The sequence below is a fragment of the Phodopus roborovskii genome, unplaced genomic scaffold (assembly GCF_943737965.1).
Source record: "Phodopus roborovskii unplaced genomic scaffold, PHOROB, whole genome shotgun sequence".
Lineage (NCBI taxonomy): Eukaryota > Metazoa > Chordata > Mammalia > Rodentia > Cricetidae > Phodopus > Phodopus roborovskii.
The window spans coordinates 56877199-56895708 of NW_026126480.1; the positions used below are offsets into that span (position 1 = coordinate 56877199).

Below are 18510 nucleotides of genomic sequence, written 5' to 3' on the forward strand. Positions count from 1 at the left end.
CGCAACAAAAGAAATAATGTGGATGGAGGTAGTGAAGCCATAGACCAAATTATTTCCAAAAGAAGAGATCCTGGCGTGTGTATAGTCACTAGGAAGATTTAAAGGCCCAACTAAACGTCCCAAATGTTGACCGTCCGCAAAATTCGTTTCCTTTTCTCTGAGACACACCCCCTGACCTGGAAGAAGATGGAGAGTAGGCGGGAACAACTGAAACAAGTCAAAAAGGCTTCGCTCCTTCCCAAGCTCTTTATTTGTCCTTATTCAACAAGCATTTGTCAATGTCTCTGCTGTTAATTAAGGGACAGAAGTGAATGAGGCCTGAGCCTCCAGCCTGAAGGCGAGACAGAAAATGATGTATGCACTGGCAAGCACAACAACCACACGACCGCAGTGGCCCAAGCCCGGAAGTTTCCTCCCGGGATTCAGTTTAAGAGCCGGAGCACTGAGAGGAAAAGACCCGGCTGGCCAGCAGTTTAGCATCTAATGGGGCGCGCGCATTGCGTCACACCACCCAATCAAAAACGAGTCCAGAAAAGTAATCCCGCAGAAATAACCCCGCCTTCCCAGCGGACCAACCCGGAAAAAAAAAATTCCCGGCCCCTTCTCCAATAGGAAAAAAAGCCGCACGACATCAGATGACCAATCAGAACAACAGCCTGCGATTCAAGATGGCCAATGAGAGAGGCTAAAGGCGGGGCTGGATCCTCTGTTGCTGGGTAGAAGTTAAACAGAAAAAGGCCCGGGCATTGCTCGTTCTTGCTGAAAAAAACCTTTGCCTACGAGCTACGAAAACAATTGCTCTGCACCAGCCAGAACCCCGGCTTGTCTTCGTTTATTACTTTTAGAAGATGTAGTGAAAGGATAATTGAAGAGAGGACATCAAAATAAACCTAGTATGCCTCGGCAACTGGGAGCGAGCAGGAAGTAAGAGTATTGACAGGGTGGGCGGGGCTCTGGTGCGATTGCGCAGAGCCTGCAACTGAAGTACGGAAAGAAGGGCGGACACACGCTTCCGTGCTACGAGGCACTTGAGCTGCAGCCAGCCTTGCCGGCGCAGGTCTCCTTGCGGCTGCGCAGTTGTGACGCCTCCGCTGATTGGTCCGGATCTCTGAGGGAGGGAGGGAGAAGTAAGGAAACTCCGTCGTCCTCGGCCGCGGTCGAGAGCCGAGTTTCAATCAGGCTGCTTGTCGCTGCCTTGTTTTGGGCTCAGTGAGCCGAAAGGGGCAGGGCAGAAGGAAGGCGATACAAACACGCCGCCGGAACAGCGCGGCTTCTGCCGCTGCCTTCGTGCGCCTTACTAGCGCGAGTTCAGTGCTGGCGCGGGAGGCGGAGGCGGGCGGCGGCGGCGCCTGCGCGGTCGGGCTCGGTCGACAGTTCGCAGGGGAGGAGGCGGCGGGAGGCGGAGGAGGCGGCGGCGGCGATGGAGGTGAAGCGGCTGAAAGTGACCGAGCTGCGGTCGGAGCTGCAGCGGCGGGGCCTGGATTCGCGCGGCCTCAAGATGGATCTGGCGCAGCGGCTTCAGGAGGCGCTAGATGCTGAGATGCTGGAGGACGAGGCCGGCGTTGGCGGGGCCGGGCCCGGCGGGGCCTGCAAGGCGGAGCCTCGGCCTGTGGCCGCGTCGGGCGGAGGCCCGGGCGGGGACGACGAAGAGGAGGACGAAGAGGAGGAGGAGGACGAGGAGGCGCTGCTTGAGGACGAAGACGAGGAGCCACCTCCTGTTCAGGCCTTGGGCCAGGCCGCGCAGCCACCTCCGGAACCCCCAGAGGCGTCAGCCATGGAGGCCGAGCCCGAATCTTCCGACACACCGGCGGAGGCCACGGCCGGGTCAGGTGGGGTAAACGGTGGTGAAGAGCATGACACCAGCAAGGGGGAGGAAGACGGGCCGGAGGAACGAAGCGGGGATGAGACGCCGGGATCCGAGGCACCGGGTGACAAGGCCACAGACGAACAAGGTGAGGAACTTGAAGCAGAGCCAGGCTCCAACCTGCCTGGTGCGTGTCTGATCCAGTACCCCACCCTGCACCGCGCGATATGATTCCTTGTTTTCACTTACCTGAAAGTGCACGTTTTCCGTGCCTGTTTGATGGGATTCCCCAGGAAACGCGGGTTTTCATCCACTGCTCATCGTTTTGAGGGTTTGGGTGCCTTGTGGCTCTACTGTTTGCAGGAGGGAGGTTCCTGCCTAACGTGGTTCACGTTAGGCAGGATGGAATGGAAGTGTATGGTATCGCGTGTGTGTGTGTGTGTGTCTGTCTGTCTGTCTATACTTTCCAGTTACCTGTGGATCAATCTTCTGGTGCTCCCTCTTTAGCTAGATACTTATAGCAGAAAATATACTGAAACATTGGCGATCTGTAGGTACCAGTTAGAGGCTTAGGACTTCAACCTACCTGACAGTTAATTTCTTACAGTGAAAACGTTAAGCAATAAACAGTTTGTGATCTGTTGCTCTATCAAACTCCGGTTAGAGCTTAAACCGTAAAGAGACTGGATAGCTAACCTTGCGCCTTACTACTTGAGCAGTAGTACAGTGTCTAGTGTGAACCTGTTGTTGGGTTTAGTAACTTTTAGTAGCATGTTATTTGCTTGAATGTGACTTTTTGCTTTGTCCTTATTGTCTTTATATCTTCTCCTTCCGAATCAGTAAAAGAGCATATATTTAAACTTACTTTACACTGGTGCTTTTAAGACTCAACTTCCTGAGCTGAAATGATTGAGGGGGTTCTAGTTGGTCAGTTGAGTAACCTTGTGGTAGAAAATGTGTAGAGTTAATGACCTTTGTCCTTTCTTTTGAAATGCTTGCCTGGTTAGAGCTAATAATCCATAGTGACTGACTGTTAGAGGGAGGAGAGCTGTTCGAGTCTTACTTCCAAATGGATTGCCCTAAATTTTTTATTTGTTTTTTTGTACCTTTTGTTTTTTTAAGCTGTTAGTGTCATGTAGTTGGAATCTGTTTTACAGTGATTGAATACAAAGTACAGGGTTCGGGGGTTGTTGTGTCTTATGTCCTGGAACAAAATTCTTATTACATAACCTTTGTGTGTATCCTAAATAGCAGATAAAAAGCATTGACAGATAAGAGTACTTTAGAGGAATTGTCAAGACTTTTAAGCCTTAAAACAAAAGCCTAAGGGGGGGGGGAAACGCTATATGTTACTTCTTGTAAAGAATGTTGCTGTCAGGCTTAGGGTCCCACAAATTCAGTTCCAGAACTTGGGAAGCAGAAGCAGGCAGATCTCTGAGTTGAGGCCATCATGGTCTACATTGTGAGTTCTAGGACAGCCAGAGGTATATAGTAAGATCCTGTCTAGAAAACAAAAAACAAAAAATGAATTTTGCTAAATGTCCACCACCACCTTCCTGCCCCAAATTCCATGCAGTGAAGCTGGGGTGTTATTTGTGGTTCACTTGTGACTTACTGATTTGCACTGTTAGCTTTCAGTTCGAATACTGTTAAAAATACAGCTGCCATTGTGTGAATACTGTTAAAAATACAGCTGCCATTGTGTGTGTGGCTGTGCATTTTAATGCAAAAAAGTAGTCTCTTAAAGAAAATGTAAGGTTTCTGTGACATGTAGCTGTTGAGAGGCATTAGAAAATAATCATTAAGTACTTGCCATAAATCCATAAATGATGAGAATTGAAATTCACTGAAGGTTTTTAAACAACATCAGGGATATTTTCCCTTCCTATTAGTGGGGAGATCTGCCATGTTGGCTTGAATGAAATAGATAAATTTAGAATGGAAAAATTGCCCAACTTTTTCTATTTCTTAACTGTATTTAGCTCACAGTGCCCCTCATCTTAACCAATGAAAAGATAATTGGAAATAAAACATGGATATAATAGGAACACTTTCAATCAGACATCCTCAGTTTCCCATATTGGTTAACTCAGATTCTCTTAGTTCTGAGCTTATTCTACCCTCCAGTATAAAAACTGCTGATTTTCTTTCCCTCCCTTTTGTAGGAGATGACCAGGATAGTGAAAAGTCAAAACCAGCAGGCTCAGATGGTGAGCGGCGGGGGGTAAAGAGACAGCGGGATGAGAAGGATGAACATGGCCGAGCTTACTATGAATTCCGAGAGGAGGCTTACCACAGCCGGTGAGGGAAACACTCCCTTGATGGGAATGTCTGCTCTGCTTTTGGTATTCCTGGTGTTGATTGGACAGTCTGGAAGGAGGGGTGGATTGAAAAATGGAATAGGTCTTTGTAGGCATAAGTTTTAGAGTAAATAAGTCTGTGATGGAAACTCCTATTTCCTTTCCTCATTGAATGAAAGATGCTGTCTGCTGGAATTTGATAATTCACTGATACTTTAAAATGGGCAGTGCCGCACAGATAACCTCAAAGAAAGTAGCTTTGGTTATATTGTATTTGCTCTCCTCTCCTTACCTGTAGCTCAAAGTCCCCACCACCTCCAGAAGAGGAAGCAAAAGATGAAGAGGAGGATCAGACACTTGTGAACCTTGACACGTGTATGTATAAAGCAAATGATTTGTTGTTTTGAGAATAGGGCCTTGCTGTATATCTGAGGCCAGCTTCCAACTTGTGATCCTCCTGCCTTAGTCTCTGGAGGGATCTAAAAATGACTTTAGAGAGTAAAACCTAATGGCCTGAGTATTTGGACAGTTTTTATATCCATTCATGATAACTGGGCATAATGGTGTTCTCAGCACTTGACAAGTGTTGAACACTTCATTAAATTAGTCACATCCTTCTTTCTTAACAGATACCTCGGATCTCCATTTCCAAATAAACAAAGACCGATATGGAGGGCAGCCACTTTTCTCAGAAAAATTTCCTACCCTTTGGTCTGGAGCAAGAAGTACTTATGGAGTAACAAAGGGAAAAGTATGCTTTGAGGCCAAGGTAAGGGACTCTTTAAAACCATTTATTAATTTAAACTGCATTGGACTCCAGGCCAGTACTTTATTAGTTCAGAAAAGACACCCTAGTTAACATACTCCTAACTCTGAGCAACAAATTAACCCTTATGACTTTGTTTTGCTGTTTGTTTTATGTGCTGGGGATTGAACTCAGGGCCTTGTACATATTAGGCACTTTATTTCTGAGCTACATCCCCAGGTCTACAACTTTGGTCTTTGGCTCAGGTTTAGTGAAAGTTGTTTTTCTGATATTGAACTGTGATTACCCACCCCCCCCCCAGTTTGTATACAAATCTTATCTTTGTAACTCAGACTTTGTACCTGCATTGGTCAAAGTGCCTGAGACTTCCTTTTCTTACTTGACCAGGTAACACAGAATCTCCCAATGAAAGAAGGCTGTACAGAAGTTTCTCTCCTTAGAGTTGGGTGGTCTGTTGATTTTTCCTGCCCACAGCTTGGTGAGGTTATTTTTTAACTTCTTGCTTGTGTTTAACATATTGCTGACTCTGTGGAAACTTTTCAGATAGATTATTATTGTCTATCCTAGGTGAAGATGAGTTCTCTTATGGTTTTGATGGAAGAGGACTTAAGGCAGAGAATGGGCAGTTTGAGGAATTTGGCCAGACTTTTGGGGAGAATGATGTCATTGGCTGTTTTGCTGTAAGTATTTCTGAAAATTTATGGATTTGTAGCAAGAGGTAGATAGAAGGCTGAGAGGATTCAGTCAGCTATACTTCCTACTGGCTTTTATGCATTTGATGCATTGCTTGGTTATTGAGTTGTGCAGTAGCCCTAGTATTCATTTATTTGCTTATTTCCACATGTATTGGGGAGGTATATCAAAATGCATATGTGAAATTCAGAAGACAGTTTGTCCTTTTACCATTTGCATTCTAGGGACCAAAGTCTTGTCCGTCATGTGCCTTTACCCAGTTACACATCTCACCGTTCTCCAAACTTAAACAAAGAAAAAGGGGAAAAAAGGGAGCTGTAAGACTTCATTTTCCTTAAACCCTGCCAACCTGTAAGTGCTGTTGTGCCTTTGTCCTTGCAGAATTTTGAGACAGAAGAAGTAGAGCTTTCCTTCTCCAGGAATGGAGAAGACCTGGGCGTGGCATTCCGGATCAGCAAGGAATCTCTAGCAGATCGGGCCCTTCTACCCCATGTCCTCTGTAAGAATTGTGTCATAGAGTTAAACTTTGGTCAGAAGGAGGAGCCCTTTTTCCCACCACCAGAAGAGTTTGTGTTCCTCCATGCTGTGCCTATTGAGGACCGTGTGCGGACTGCAGTTCCTCCCAAGACCATAGAGGAGTGTGAGGTAAGCCAAATGCCAGAAGTACAGTGTGTATTAGAATAGGGGAGGATATGTCCTTTCAGGTGTATTCTGAAAATACCATCATACTTGGATAGGGAAAATGTAAGAATTACAAGAATACTTTCTTTTTGTTTGTTTGATTGAACTTGATTATCAAGATAGGGTTTCATTTGTGTATCTCTGTCCTGAAACTCACTCTTTAGATGAGAGTAGCCTCAAACTCAGAGATCTACCTTTCTGCATGCACCACCACTGCTAGGCTAAGAATTTCTAAAGAAAGTTGGATTTTATAAAAATCAATTTTTTTTAAAATCACATTCCTTTTTCTTTTTTACTTGCAGGTGATTCTAATGGTGGGACTTCCTGGATCTGGAAAGACACAGTGGGCACTAAAATATGCAAAAGAAAACCCTGAGAAAAGATACAATGTCCTGGGAGCTGAAACTGTGCTCAGTCAAATGAGGGTCAGTTGCTAAGACTGGGAGATGGGGAGGGATAGTTAGCCAGCTATGGTGTTTGCTCTGGAGATGTTTGGAATCTTTGGTGACCTGTCCTTAGTTGGGGGTGGAAGGTGCCTTTGAAGTGTCTGAGTACAAGGACCCCACACCATAGAAATTTAACTTTCTGTCGTGTGTTAATATATGGTCCACACCTGCTGGATTGTCAAATTTCTGGAAATGTGTATATATATTTAATGTGTATATATATATATGTATATATATATATTTATATGTATATTCAGGTTAAGAATGGAAATGACTACTACAGGAAATTAAAATATGATGAGTTGGTCTTATACTTGTAGCATTTAAAGCAGGTGACTTTTGGGCTCTTGACCTTGCTGTGTAACTCCTTGTTTTCCTCCTGTCTTCTTATACTCATCAGATGAAGGGACCAGAGGAACCAGAGATGGACCCCAAGAGCCGAGACCTCTTAGTTCAGCAAGCCTCCCAGTGCCTTAGTAAGCTGGTCCAGATTGCTTCGCGATCAAAGAGGAACTTCATTCTTGATCAGGTATTCAGACATTCAAGAGAAACCTGGTTTTAAAGGAGATCAAGAGATGAAAGTTTGCATCTTTTTAAAGAGTCAGGCTAAGAGACAAATGTAGGACTGAATAAGAAATAGACTCAGGTCACCTAATGACCATGTGCTCTGAGTTATGTAATGTACTGGAACTTACACTCTAATTGAGAGCATGAGCCCGATGATAGAGGAATAGAAGGAGACTTGGAGTCATTTATTTCATTTGAAATCCTGAATCTATCATGATCTACCTACTTTTACAATTTTAGACAAGTCTTTTACATCTCTAACTTCAGTTTTCCTGATGTGTGAAACAATAATATTTATCAAGTAGGGCCTCAAAAATCAAAGGAGAAGCCAAGTGGTGATATTACATGCCTTTAATGCCAGCACTCAGGATGCAGAGGCAGGCAAATGTCCATGAGTTTCAAAACCAGCCCAATCTACAGAGTTAGTTGCAGGATACCCAGTACAACACAAAGACTCAACCCTGTCTCAAATAAAAGAAATAAATGAAATAAAAAATAAAGGAGACTGAGGTTATTATAGCAGTGGTAGAACAGTTTTTTAGCATGTGCAAAGCCCTAGGCTTGATCCTGACTACTACAAAACAACAGTAATTATAATAGTGGTTATTAAAGGAGGTTGCTTCAACTGTAGAAGATAGAGTTTTCTTTGGTAAGTTGAGTGGTGACTTTTATTCTTAAACATGTTATTACTCCTATTGCTAGTGTAATGTGTACAACTCTGGCCAACGAAGGAAGTTATTGCTGTTCAAGACCTTCTCCAGGAAAGTGGTGGTAGTTGTCCCTAATGAGGAAGATTGGAAGAAGAGGCTGGAGTTAAGGAAAGAAGTGGAGGGAGATGATGTGCCTGAGTCTATAATGCTGGAGATGAAAGGTGGGCTAAAATTACATGGATTAGAGAATCTTGTCCCTGGTTAGTGCAACCACACTGCAACCTCTTAGCACCAAGAGAGACTCTCCACATCTAAAGTATAAATTTAAGAACAATTTAATGGAGGCAAGCACTTGTGAATAAACTAATGGGTAGAGTGGAAGGAGAAACAGGAAACCCCTGACTCATAGATAAAATACAAAATATGTAAATATCTGGGCATGGTAGGTACCACATGCCTTAATTCCAGCACTTGATAAGCTCAGGAACGACAATCACGAATTATAGGGAACCAGCCTGGATTACATAATAGGACCATGTCTTGGGTAGGAAGGAAAAGCAGGGTGGTGTATGCTTATAATCTCAGCACTTAGAAGTTGAAGGTTGGAGGCTAGTCTGAGCTAATGATGCTGTCTCAAGAAATGAAAGAATGAGAAATAAGATGTTTAAATCCAAACAAGATGCTTAGAAGTGATGGAAGGGGTTTGAGTCAAATATCTAAATAAATAAATTATAGTGTTTACTCTTTGTGTCTCATTTCCCTAGTTAGTCATAGGAAAATATCATCATATGAAATAAAACTTCAGGGTCATAAATAACATTTTAAAATTAATATTTATATTCCATAAAAATGGCAAGGATGAAAAAAAATGACAAGGATGAATGTTAGGGTTCAAATTAAAATATAGTAGTTGTAGAAAATTCTCTTTACTATGTTTTGATTTCTGGTATGATAATAGTTTTATGTTTTGTTTTCCTTTTTGCTTATTTTCTTGATTTGGTATTTGCCTAAGTATAGTGTCCTCTCAAGGCGGTGTTAACATGTGTTGATTGGTCTTGCTTCATGCTGGTCCCTTGGATCATATTTTCGTCATGTTTCCTTTCACTTATGCCTTATGCCATCCCACTTACCCTCTCAGCTTCTGGCACTGGAAACTTTCATGCCCCCTGGCTATGGGAATCACTTTCAACATCTATGAGCTGGAGTATCTGAATTTGTACAGAATGAATTATCCCGGCCCATACCAACTTTTCAGGCACTTGGAGGAATTTAATGCAGTTTTATAAAATAGGGATAACTAGATTCATCTGAGAATCATAATTGAAATAAAAGTCACTGGGACACAGTCTATGAACTTGATGTCCAGAAAATAACAGATGTACTAGGCTATCTTGTATAGCTATTAAATGACAGGCCTTGCAGTAGAGATGTATAGATGCTTTTAGTGTGTGCATGCGTGTTTGAGGTGTGCTGGGAATTGAAACCCAGGACCTTGTATATGCCAGGCAGTACCCCTCATCTATATTCTCAGTCCCTGCTTGAAGCTCTGAAAATGCACCAGGCATGGTGGTGCATATTTTTAATCCCAGGAGATCAGAGACAAGTGGCTCCCTAAATTTGAAACCTGACTGATCTAAACAACAAATTACAGACCTGGCAGGTTATATAATTAGACCAACTACTTCTTCTCCTTCTCCTTCTTCTTTCTTCTTTCTTCTTGAGACAATGATTGTGTATCTTGGGCTGTCCTGGAACTCACTCTGTGGACCAGGCTGGCCTCAAACTAACAGAGAGCCACCTTCAGAGTGCTGGGATTAAAGATGTGAGCCACCACCACCTGGCTATTTGATTTCTATGAATGTTTTGCCTACATGTGAATGTGTATATCAGATGTATGCATGGTGCCCTTGGAGGTCAGAAGGGGGCATCAGAGTCCCTGAACTACAGTTAGAGAAGTTGTGAGCGATCATGTGGATGCTGGTCAATGAGTTCAGGTCCTCTGCAAGGGCAGTGAGATGCTTTTAACTATGGAGTCATCTTTCCAGCTCCAAGACCACGTTTTTATCTAAGCAACACCAATACTTTCTCAGTTACGTTTAGCCTGTTCTTTCTGTCCTGATAACTTACTGCTGATTTATTATGTACCACTTGAGAACTTGTAAACCTGTCTTGCATATAGTCTTTTGTCTAGCACTCAGAAGCTAAGGCAAGAAGATTGCTATGAGTTCTAGGTCATCCTGGACTATATATACAGATCCTGCCTTTCAAAAGAAAAAAGCCATGGTTGGTTATGTTTGCCTGTAATCTCGCTTATGAGATTGGAAGTAGAAGGAACAAGGTCATCCTCAACTATATATGGAGTTGCAACCCTTCCTGAACTACATAAGACTATGTCTCAAAAAAGAAGTTAGTTTGATTATCTAAGGGTGCATTACTAAGTTAAGCTTTGAAAAGTGTTAGGCTTGGCTTGCTGTGGTGCTCATACCTATTATTCTATCACTTGGGACCTTTAGGCAGGATCTTGAGTTTGAAGCTGGCACAGACTGCATAGCAAGCTAAAGTCCAGCCTGAGCTTCATAACAAAACTATCTCAAAGGATTAAAAAGGTAAATTAAAATAAGAGAAGCTAAGTGCAGTAGCAACAACTCTTAATTGTAACCCCAGTTTTCAGAGGGCAAGGGGCAGGAAGATTTGGACCAGCCTGGGATACACGAGGGCCTGTATGTAAAAGAAACCAACAAGAGCTAGATGGCTTAGCCTTTAAAGGATGGTGAGCTCTTGATTCTGAGAAGGACCATGTCTCCAAAGGAATAAAGTATGATAGAGAACACTTCACATTCTCCACTAGCCTTCTTACACTAATACATACTCATTTAGACATATACTAGTAACAAAACTGGGCATGTTGGTGCTTGACTTTTATCCCATCAGACAGTTGAATCTCTGAGTTCAAGGCCAGTCTGGTCTACATAGTGAGTTCCAGGACAGCCAGGGCTATGTAGAGATCTCCTGTCTCGATCAATAATAGCAAACTGAGTGTTGACTTGTAACTATAATTCCAGCACTCGAGGCAAGAGGCTAAGGTACCTCAGTATTGCATTATGAAACTGAAGAGGAGGAGGAGCCTAAAGCTATTAGAAAACCAACCTTAATTTATCCAGTTTACCATATAAGAATGACCACCAGATAATCTGATAGACTTCCCCAAGACTATGCAGAAGTTAATTTGGATCCTATGGAAAGGTTAGATTTGGGGAGACCTGGAAGAAGCAGGAAAGCAGTATGAACATTATGTAGATGAGGTAAGCAAGCCTCATGGCAGCACATATATTAATAGAAATAAGTTAAGTTGTAAGAGCTAGCTAAAAACAAGCCTAAGCTATTGGCCGAGCTTTCACAATTAATAAGTCTCCGTGTAGTGATTTAGGAGCTGGATGGTGGGATAGAGAAAGACTTGCACATAGAACTTAAATCTCAAAAAGAGAAATAAACAACCCTTGAATATAGGTCAGTGTGAGAACACCTGATTAGCATTTGCAAAGCCACCAAAAACTAAAAGTATATTTCCTATAAGTAGATTTTCATGCATTCTTAACCTTGTCTACACTTTCTAGGCCCACAAGCTTCTCTCTTATTCTTATAGCCAACTTCTCTCTGCCTGAGAAATGTGACTATATGGATGAGGTGACATACGGGGAGCTGGAAAAAGAGGAAGCCCAGCCCATTGTTACTAAATACAAGGAAGAAGCAAGGAAGTTGCTGCCCCCCTCCGAGAAGCGGACAAACCGTCGGAACAACCGAAACAAGAGAAACCGCCAGAACCGGAGCCGAGGCCAGGGCTATGGTAAGTCCTAGAGACCTGGCTGCCCACAATGAGCAGCTTTCCTAATGAAGCTTTATTTCTTCCTGTGTCCTTTACCCCCTGCTTCTTACATTTTCCCCATGATCCTTCAGCCAGAAGAGACTTACTGTGGGGCAAAAATACATTTCTGTGAAACAGTCTTGTGCCTCATTATATGTGTAGCTTCCATGTGAGCAAGTGGATTCCCTACTTCACTGCAGGCTTAGGATATGTGCAGTGAAAGCTGATTGTCCCCATAAGATTTCTTGGTGCTTTAACAAATCAACCCAATTGCACAGACAAGAGTGAATGCATTCTTCTGTCATTTTAGAGCATTGCAAAGCAAGTTAGCTATTAGTGGAATTCATTTTTCCTCTGAATGTCTAGTTTACCAGCTAAATCCCCAGTATGTATTTATTGCTCTTTTAAAAAGTGTGTGTTTATGTGTGTACAACTGTAAATCAACAGGTGGTTAGACACAGGAATAATAACAATTCCTAGCCTTTAAGTATTGTGTAGATTTTGTTTTCTTTGTGCACATTAAGGGAAGGGTATAGGCTACATGACACCTCAGATCATCCCTTTCTGGCCTGAGAATCCTGTGAATGGCAGTTTTTATTCATGTTTCTAATTCTGCCAAGTATCCTTTTGTCATCTAAAATGTTTTGCAGGGTTGGGGAGCTTCACAAGCAGGGTGGCTTTGTTATCTTGTGTCTATTCTTCTGCCCTCCCCTCTCAGACTCTTAATAAAAGATCTTGGCTGGTGCTTTACTTAACATTGTGCGAGCCTGGCCAGAGCAAGCCTCCTCCTCCCATAGAATTGCCTTTGGCTCCAACTTTTTGATTTCCACTCAGATGTGGAGCCAGGACCCCATGCCAGCTGTCTGAGCGCCCTCTCCATTTCTCTTCCAGTGGGCGGGCAGCGCCGAGGCTACGACAACCGGGCCTACGGGCAGCAGTACTGGGGGCAGTCTGGAAACAGAGGGGTGAGTGCAGCTCTCCTTCTGCTCCTCCCTCTAGGCTGTGAAGCCATTCCTATTTACTTGGGGAGCAGAGGGGTCTGGGCTCTTTTCTTAGGGCTTTAGGGTTTTGCCCACTTAATATATGTTCATCTGGAAGAATTTAACCTGGGGAAAAAAGTTTATCCTGCTTACAGTATCAAGATGAAACATGTCTTACTCAGTAATGGGAAACTGGGTTGTGCTTCTAGAGACCCATATATCACCACCACTCCTTTCTCTCCTTCCTCAGGGCTACCGTAATTTCTATGATCGATACAGGGGTGACTATGACCGATTCTATGGACGAGATTATGAGTACAACAGATACAGAGACTATTACAGACAATACAACCGGGATGTGAGTATTATCTTGGGGTAGATTGAGGGTGAAGGGGGCAGGACCAGCTGGATGAGTGTCTTGCCTCTTCATCCTCAGCCTGCTCTGGCTCTAAGTGATGGGTTTCCCTCTTTTCTAGTGGCAGAATTACTACTACCACCACCAACAGGACAGAGACCGATACTACAGGAACTACTACGGTTACCAAGGGTATCGGTGAAGCCCCTGCTGTTTTCACCTGTCAGCCATGAAGCTGAGTCTCTGGGGGTGCCAGGCACCCCCCAAAACACAACCAAGGAAAACGGGCTGTCGGGGTGGGGCTGAGCTGCTGGGGAGGGGTGGTTGGGGGGAGGGTGTGCAAGCAGGGGTGGGGGAGGGGGAGTGGAAACAACAAAACTGTACATTTTTTTTTAAAGTTTGTGGAAAAGAATATTGTCTTATTCTATAAAACATTTCAAACCTAGTTAGGTTATTTGTAATCAAAAAAAAAAAAAAAAAACACATTTGCACAGAAAGCAGCACTTAGGGCTGCCTGTTCTGTACCCTGCAGCTGGATAGGAAAAGAACGAAAAATGACTCCCTCCAGCATTCTAAGACAACTGGAACGGTAGCCCAGGAAGGGAGAGCATTGTGGAGAGAAGAGGACACCATGGGGGAACTCTGCGTAGTAGGCAGGAGTAGGAACAGAGGTGGTAGGAGTTGGGACAGGGAACACCTGTGACCAGGGCAGTAAAAATAAACGATTGGCTCTTATCAATCACTTGTACCAACTTACCGTTTCTATTTTCTTTACCAACCTTTCCCCTCTTGGGATATCTGGTCTATTAGTCTGGGAGGCCCAGATGTCCCATTATCCACTTTGTTGTGCCTTTGTGTTGTCTGCCTAAGGCACAGAGACTGCTAGTTGGGTGGTTCTATTATATAGGATTCCCAGGCCATGGGGACTGTTGGGTAACTGCATATCAGAATAGTTTGTCCTCATCCATGTTGTACTCAATGAATTCCCATAAAGTCTGGAGGAGAATGGGAACACAGCCCTCAGTCTAAAGATGGCGATTTGCCAGGCCCTAGTCTTGGTATTCTGAGTTGATAGAGACAAGAGATCTCTAGAATCATTTACTAAGATTGCCTGCCTCTTAACTGTGAGGGAAAGAATGATTCTCAGGGTTTCAGCTCACAGAAACGCAGCAAGACAATGTTCACTGTGTCAGGATATGTATATAGGTAAATCCTGTGGTGTAGGCTGTCAGGCCCAGGTGCTGAGAATAGCTACTTATTTTATACAGTGTGGGGACTCTGCCCTGCTGCTGACTTTTTGTTTTTGTTTTGATACACAAGTAGAGAGTTGAGTGGGGGGGGGGGAGGCAGCTCAGTGGGGCTGCAGAAACTTGGGAAGACTGTGAATGTGTGTGTGGGTGCATGCAGGGGAGCACCTTTTCCCAACTTTTTGAAACAGGATTCCTTCTGGGGTGCTTCTTTGTGAGTCCCAAAGAGGCCTCTCATGAAGAGACTTCATTTGAGATCATTTAGTTTGTAACTTTACTGACACCCTCCCAGTTCTTGACAGAACAAGTACAGGTTGCTGGGTTCAAGAATGTGGGCAGGAAATGGCAATGCTTTAATATTGAGCTTCAGTTTAAATCATTATCTTGCTTAGCTAAAACTTAGTCAGCAACAGCATCTACAGCACTTTCTGGTGAGAAAACCTCTGGGCTGTGCTATTAGAACATATTCACTTCCACTTCCTCACCTGAGCAGTCCCTTCTCTTGTTTAAACTTGTGCTAAGATTTGGATCTTCCCTGTTCTGATGTCCTTGCTGTGCAGTGCTTCTCCGGGTGTTGAGACCCTCATTCTGACTCTGGTCTGTTAGGACTCGCCCTTTCCAAAGGCTGTAGCAGGGCCCGGAAGCAGATAGCTTGTTCATATTGTCTTTTCCATGGTACCTGTTCCTCATGGTGCCACAAATGGATGTGTGTGGCAGTGGGTGGAATGAATGATTGCATGTATGTTTTCTTTTGTTTTTGCTTTTTAATGCTTTTTATTTCAGTTCTTTTAGCATATATAAAAACAAAGTGAATTATACATACAGAATTCTAAACATCTTCCTAAAATGGTTTTACCTTTGGCATGTATCTTTTGTAACTCACTGGCATTATTAATGGAATTTGGGAAAGCTTTGTTTATAATGGCAACACCAAAAGATAAAAACTGGAGCCCAAAGAAATCCCCTTAGGACAAGATTATGTTATAATAGAAAACTTAGATTTCAGATGTTCAGTCCTCCAACGAATAACACTTTAGAGTAGTCTGTGACTCGGATTGTGGATGGGAAGGCCCACAGACAGGCATACACTTAACAATGAAGTTTGGGGCAGTGGATTAGAGAGTATACTTGCTATTGATTTGACAATAGAAAAGTCTTTTTTTTTTTTAAAAAAAAAGCTGTTTTTTTAGTTGAATGGAGAGTAAAACTGCCACATCCTTGTTGGATCTGTCCAGGGGTTCTCTTGCATCAAAGTGGATGTCTACATTTTGTTTCTGTCTTGTGTTTTTATTATGAAATGGTATGGTTGGTAGGGATTGTGGTAACAGGAGGGATCCCCCGCTTTGTTTTTCTTAGAAGACTTGTTTAGTGTTTTATCAGATGTCTGTTGAAGTTATAGATGGAAAAGCTTGTTAGAAAAACAAATACCACATGGAGCCTGTAAATGTTTTTGCACAACCTGTAAAGCATTCTTGGAAGTGGCCAGTAAAAAAAGAAAAAAAAAAGGGTTTTACCATTTAAAAAAAAAAAAAAAAAAATGTGACTGTGTCATTGTTTACATCTGTAACTCTTATTACCTGTTCTCATTACACCATCCTGGCAACAAATGTAGGCACAGTAGTTCCAGTTTTAGAATAAATAACCATTTGAATTGAATTTTCCTATCTCCTGTGGCTGCACTGACTTGAGTGATCTTGGAGGTGTTTAATAATGTATTTTTTCAAATGTTGATTTTGAGACCGAATCTCATTGTAGCCCAGGCTGGACTGGAACTCTAGATCATCATGACTTAAACCCCAAAATGCTTCATTTATACGTGTTTGTCACCACACCCAGCTTTACCCATTTTAAATATTGGTGTGTGCACAGGGAATTGATGATGGGGAGGGGTTCACACAAGGTCAGAGGACAACTTTGTGAAGTCTTTATTCTCCCTTTATGTAGATTCAAAGGATCAAACTCAGATTGCCAAACTTACATAAAATTCTTAGCCACCTCACCAGGCCCTTCATGTTTTTTTGCTTGTTTGTTTAAACAACTCTTGTTAATCCTGGAATTCACTTTGTAGACCAGGTTGCCCTGGAACTTACTGAGATCCCCCGTCTCTGCCTCTAGAGCACTGAGATTAATTAGAATTAGTACACAGCTGGGCATGATAGCACTTGTCTTTTATCCTAAGACTAGATAGTCCAAGACAGGAGGATTGCTGTACATTCAAAGCTAGTATATACCAGCTCATCCTGGGCTACAGAGCAATATGCTTTCAAAAAAACCAAGAAGAGCCGGGGTGGTAGTGTGCATGTGTGATCCTGATACTTGGGAGTTGGAGACAGGAAGATTATGAGTAAAGACCCTATCTCAAAAAAATTCAATACTGGTCCACCCCTCAGCCTTTTTTTTTTTTTTTTTTTTTTTTTTTGAAAGAGTGATGTTTATGCATGTTTTGCCTGCACATATGTGTATATTTCATGTGTGTGCCTGGTACATGCAGAACAAGACAGTGTTGAATGCTCTTGAACTAGAGTTAAGGTTAATTTTAAGCCACCATGTGGGTGCTGAGAACTAAACCTGGGTTCTCTGTAAGGACAGCTGCTCGTAACCACTGAACCATCATCTCTTTTAGCCTTAATCCCAATTATTTTTAATGGGTATAGCTCACACCTTTTCTGTAGATAGGGTTGATAGCCCTGTTTTCTATTCAACCACATTTGAACCCATGATTTGAACAAATCAAATTGAGTAGGAAAGTAAGCAGGGTTTTAGGGGGTAAGGAAGGGTGCCAGTTATCTTATCAGGGTTACATCTTGAGCACCTTTGGCTTTTTGTCACATCTTACCTGATTAGATTCTCTTATTACCCTGATATTTGCCCAACACTGATACAGTAAGAAAGGGGTTTTTAGTCTGTAAACCCTGTGTACAATTTAAGCATATACAAATAGAAAACCATTTGTTATGTATTAACCTATCATACTAGGCATTGTGAACATGCAGGTATTTTAACAAGGATCCTTCCTGGAGTTACCACAAGTAACAAGACATAAAGTCCCGAAATACTGAAATCAAACTTGTCCGTACCTGGAGGTCTTTCCCACCACTTTGTTGGATCAAGGGATGAACTCAGGTCATTGGGCCTGCAGTCGGTCACATTTTCCTGTTCAGCCTTTTGGTTGTGACACCATGGAGTCTGCCTGTCACTATCCATACTCACTTTGGTGTCTTTATTCCTCTCCCCTGCCATCTTGGGAAAGGACAAAATTTAGGGAAGATGGGATTTGGGAGTGATGGACTGACTGTCTTGAAAACATACAGGTCATTCTGGGCAGCCCAGTTATATACGTGCACTGGACTAATTAGACTTTCCTCCCAGAAAGATTTGTACTGGAGTTCGGAGATCTTGATCCGAGAATAAAGACAAATGGAACTGTTAATGGTGGTCCAGGTTCGCTGGTTAAACAAAAAGGCTTCCAGCAGATACTCTGGGTTTTCTAAACCTGCTCAGGTGCTCAGGAGATAAGTGTGCTCCCTAGCCAGGATAAAGGTGCACACCACCACACTAGGCTCTACTCTTTCTATTTTGGTGTTGGTTTTGGTTCTTCGAGACAGGGTTTCTCTGTGTGACAGCTCTGGCTGTTCTGGAATTCACTTTTATAGACCAGGCTGACCTAGAACATAGACCTGACAGCTTTTGCCCTCAAATGCTGGGATTAAAGGTGTGTGCCACCATCACCACCTGGCATGTACTCTTTATTAACAGATATTCTTTAGTCATTTTTAGGAGAAAGTAAGAAGCTTCAAGTCAAGAAAACTGAGCCGGGTAGCAGTTCCCACTCGGTGGGAGAGGCAAGACAGATCTCTTGAGTTTGAAGCCAGCCTGGTTGGTACACAGAGCTACACAACAAAAACCCTGTCTCAACCAGAAAAAGAAAATAAAAACTGAAATTCATTGCTTATTTAGCTCCCAGAGAGATCAAGGAACTATGCTTCAAGATGGACTGTGTCAAATATTTGTATTAATACAAATAATCCCTAAATGAAATCTCTACTTGGACAGATGTAAAAAGCAAGATTCTTTTGCAAAATCCTCAATGTGTCTTTTGGGCCCAAATCCTAGTGAACTAGGTCACCCATGACCTATTCTTTAGGGCCCCCGGTGCTTG

At 42.9% G+C, this 18510-nt stretch overlaps 1 protein-coding gene across 2 annotated transcripts; it reads left to right on the forward strand.

The window, feature by feature from the left end:
• The first annotated feature begins 1207 nt into the window (after positions 1-1207).
• Hnrnpul2 (heterogeneous nuclear ribonucleoprotein U like 2) lies at positions 1208-13857 on the forward strand. 2 transcript variants are annotated; one of them, XM_051193887.1, is made up of 14 exons: positions 1211-1952; positions 3970-4105; positions 4403-4479; positions 4734-4873; positions 5258-5348; positions 5438-5550; positions 5945-6208; positions 6547-6669; positions 7091-7219; positions 7960-8128; positions 11551-11751; positions 12661-12734; positions 13000-13107; positions 13226-13857. In XM_051193887.1, the coding sequence occupies exons 1-14, from the start codon at positions 1421-1423 to the stop codon at positions 13304-13306; spliced, it is 2238 nt and encodes a 745-aa protein (XP_051049844.1). In that variant the 5' UTR covers positions 1211-1420; the 3' UTR covers positions 13307-13857. The 2 variants fall into 2 exon arrangements, with proteins under 2 accessions (XP_051049845.1, XP_051049844.1); XM_051193888.1 differs by lacking the exons at positions 12661-12734; positions 13226-13857 and having other exon boundaries at positions 1208-1952; positions 13000-13070.
• Positions 13858-18510: the final 4653 nt, after the last annotated feature.

Bases quoted from the DNA above. Each gene is read 5' to 3' on its own strand.
- Hnrnpul2 (XM_051193887.1), top strand. From the start codon at position 1,421: ATGGAGGTGAAGCGGCTGAAAGTGACCGAGCTGCGGTCGGAGCTGCAG. The intron at 6,209-6,546 runs GTAAGCCAAATG...TTTTACTTGCAG, and splicing joins AGACCATAGAGGAGTGTGAG to GTGATTCTAATGGTGGGACT. The intron at 11,752-12,660 runs GTAAGTCCTAGA...TTTCTCTTCCAG, and splicing joins GAGCCGAGGCCAGGGCTATG to TGGGCGGGCAGCGCCGAGGC.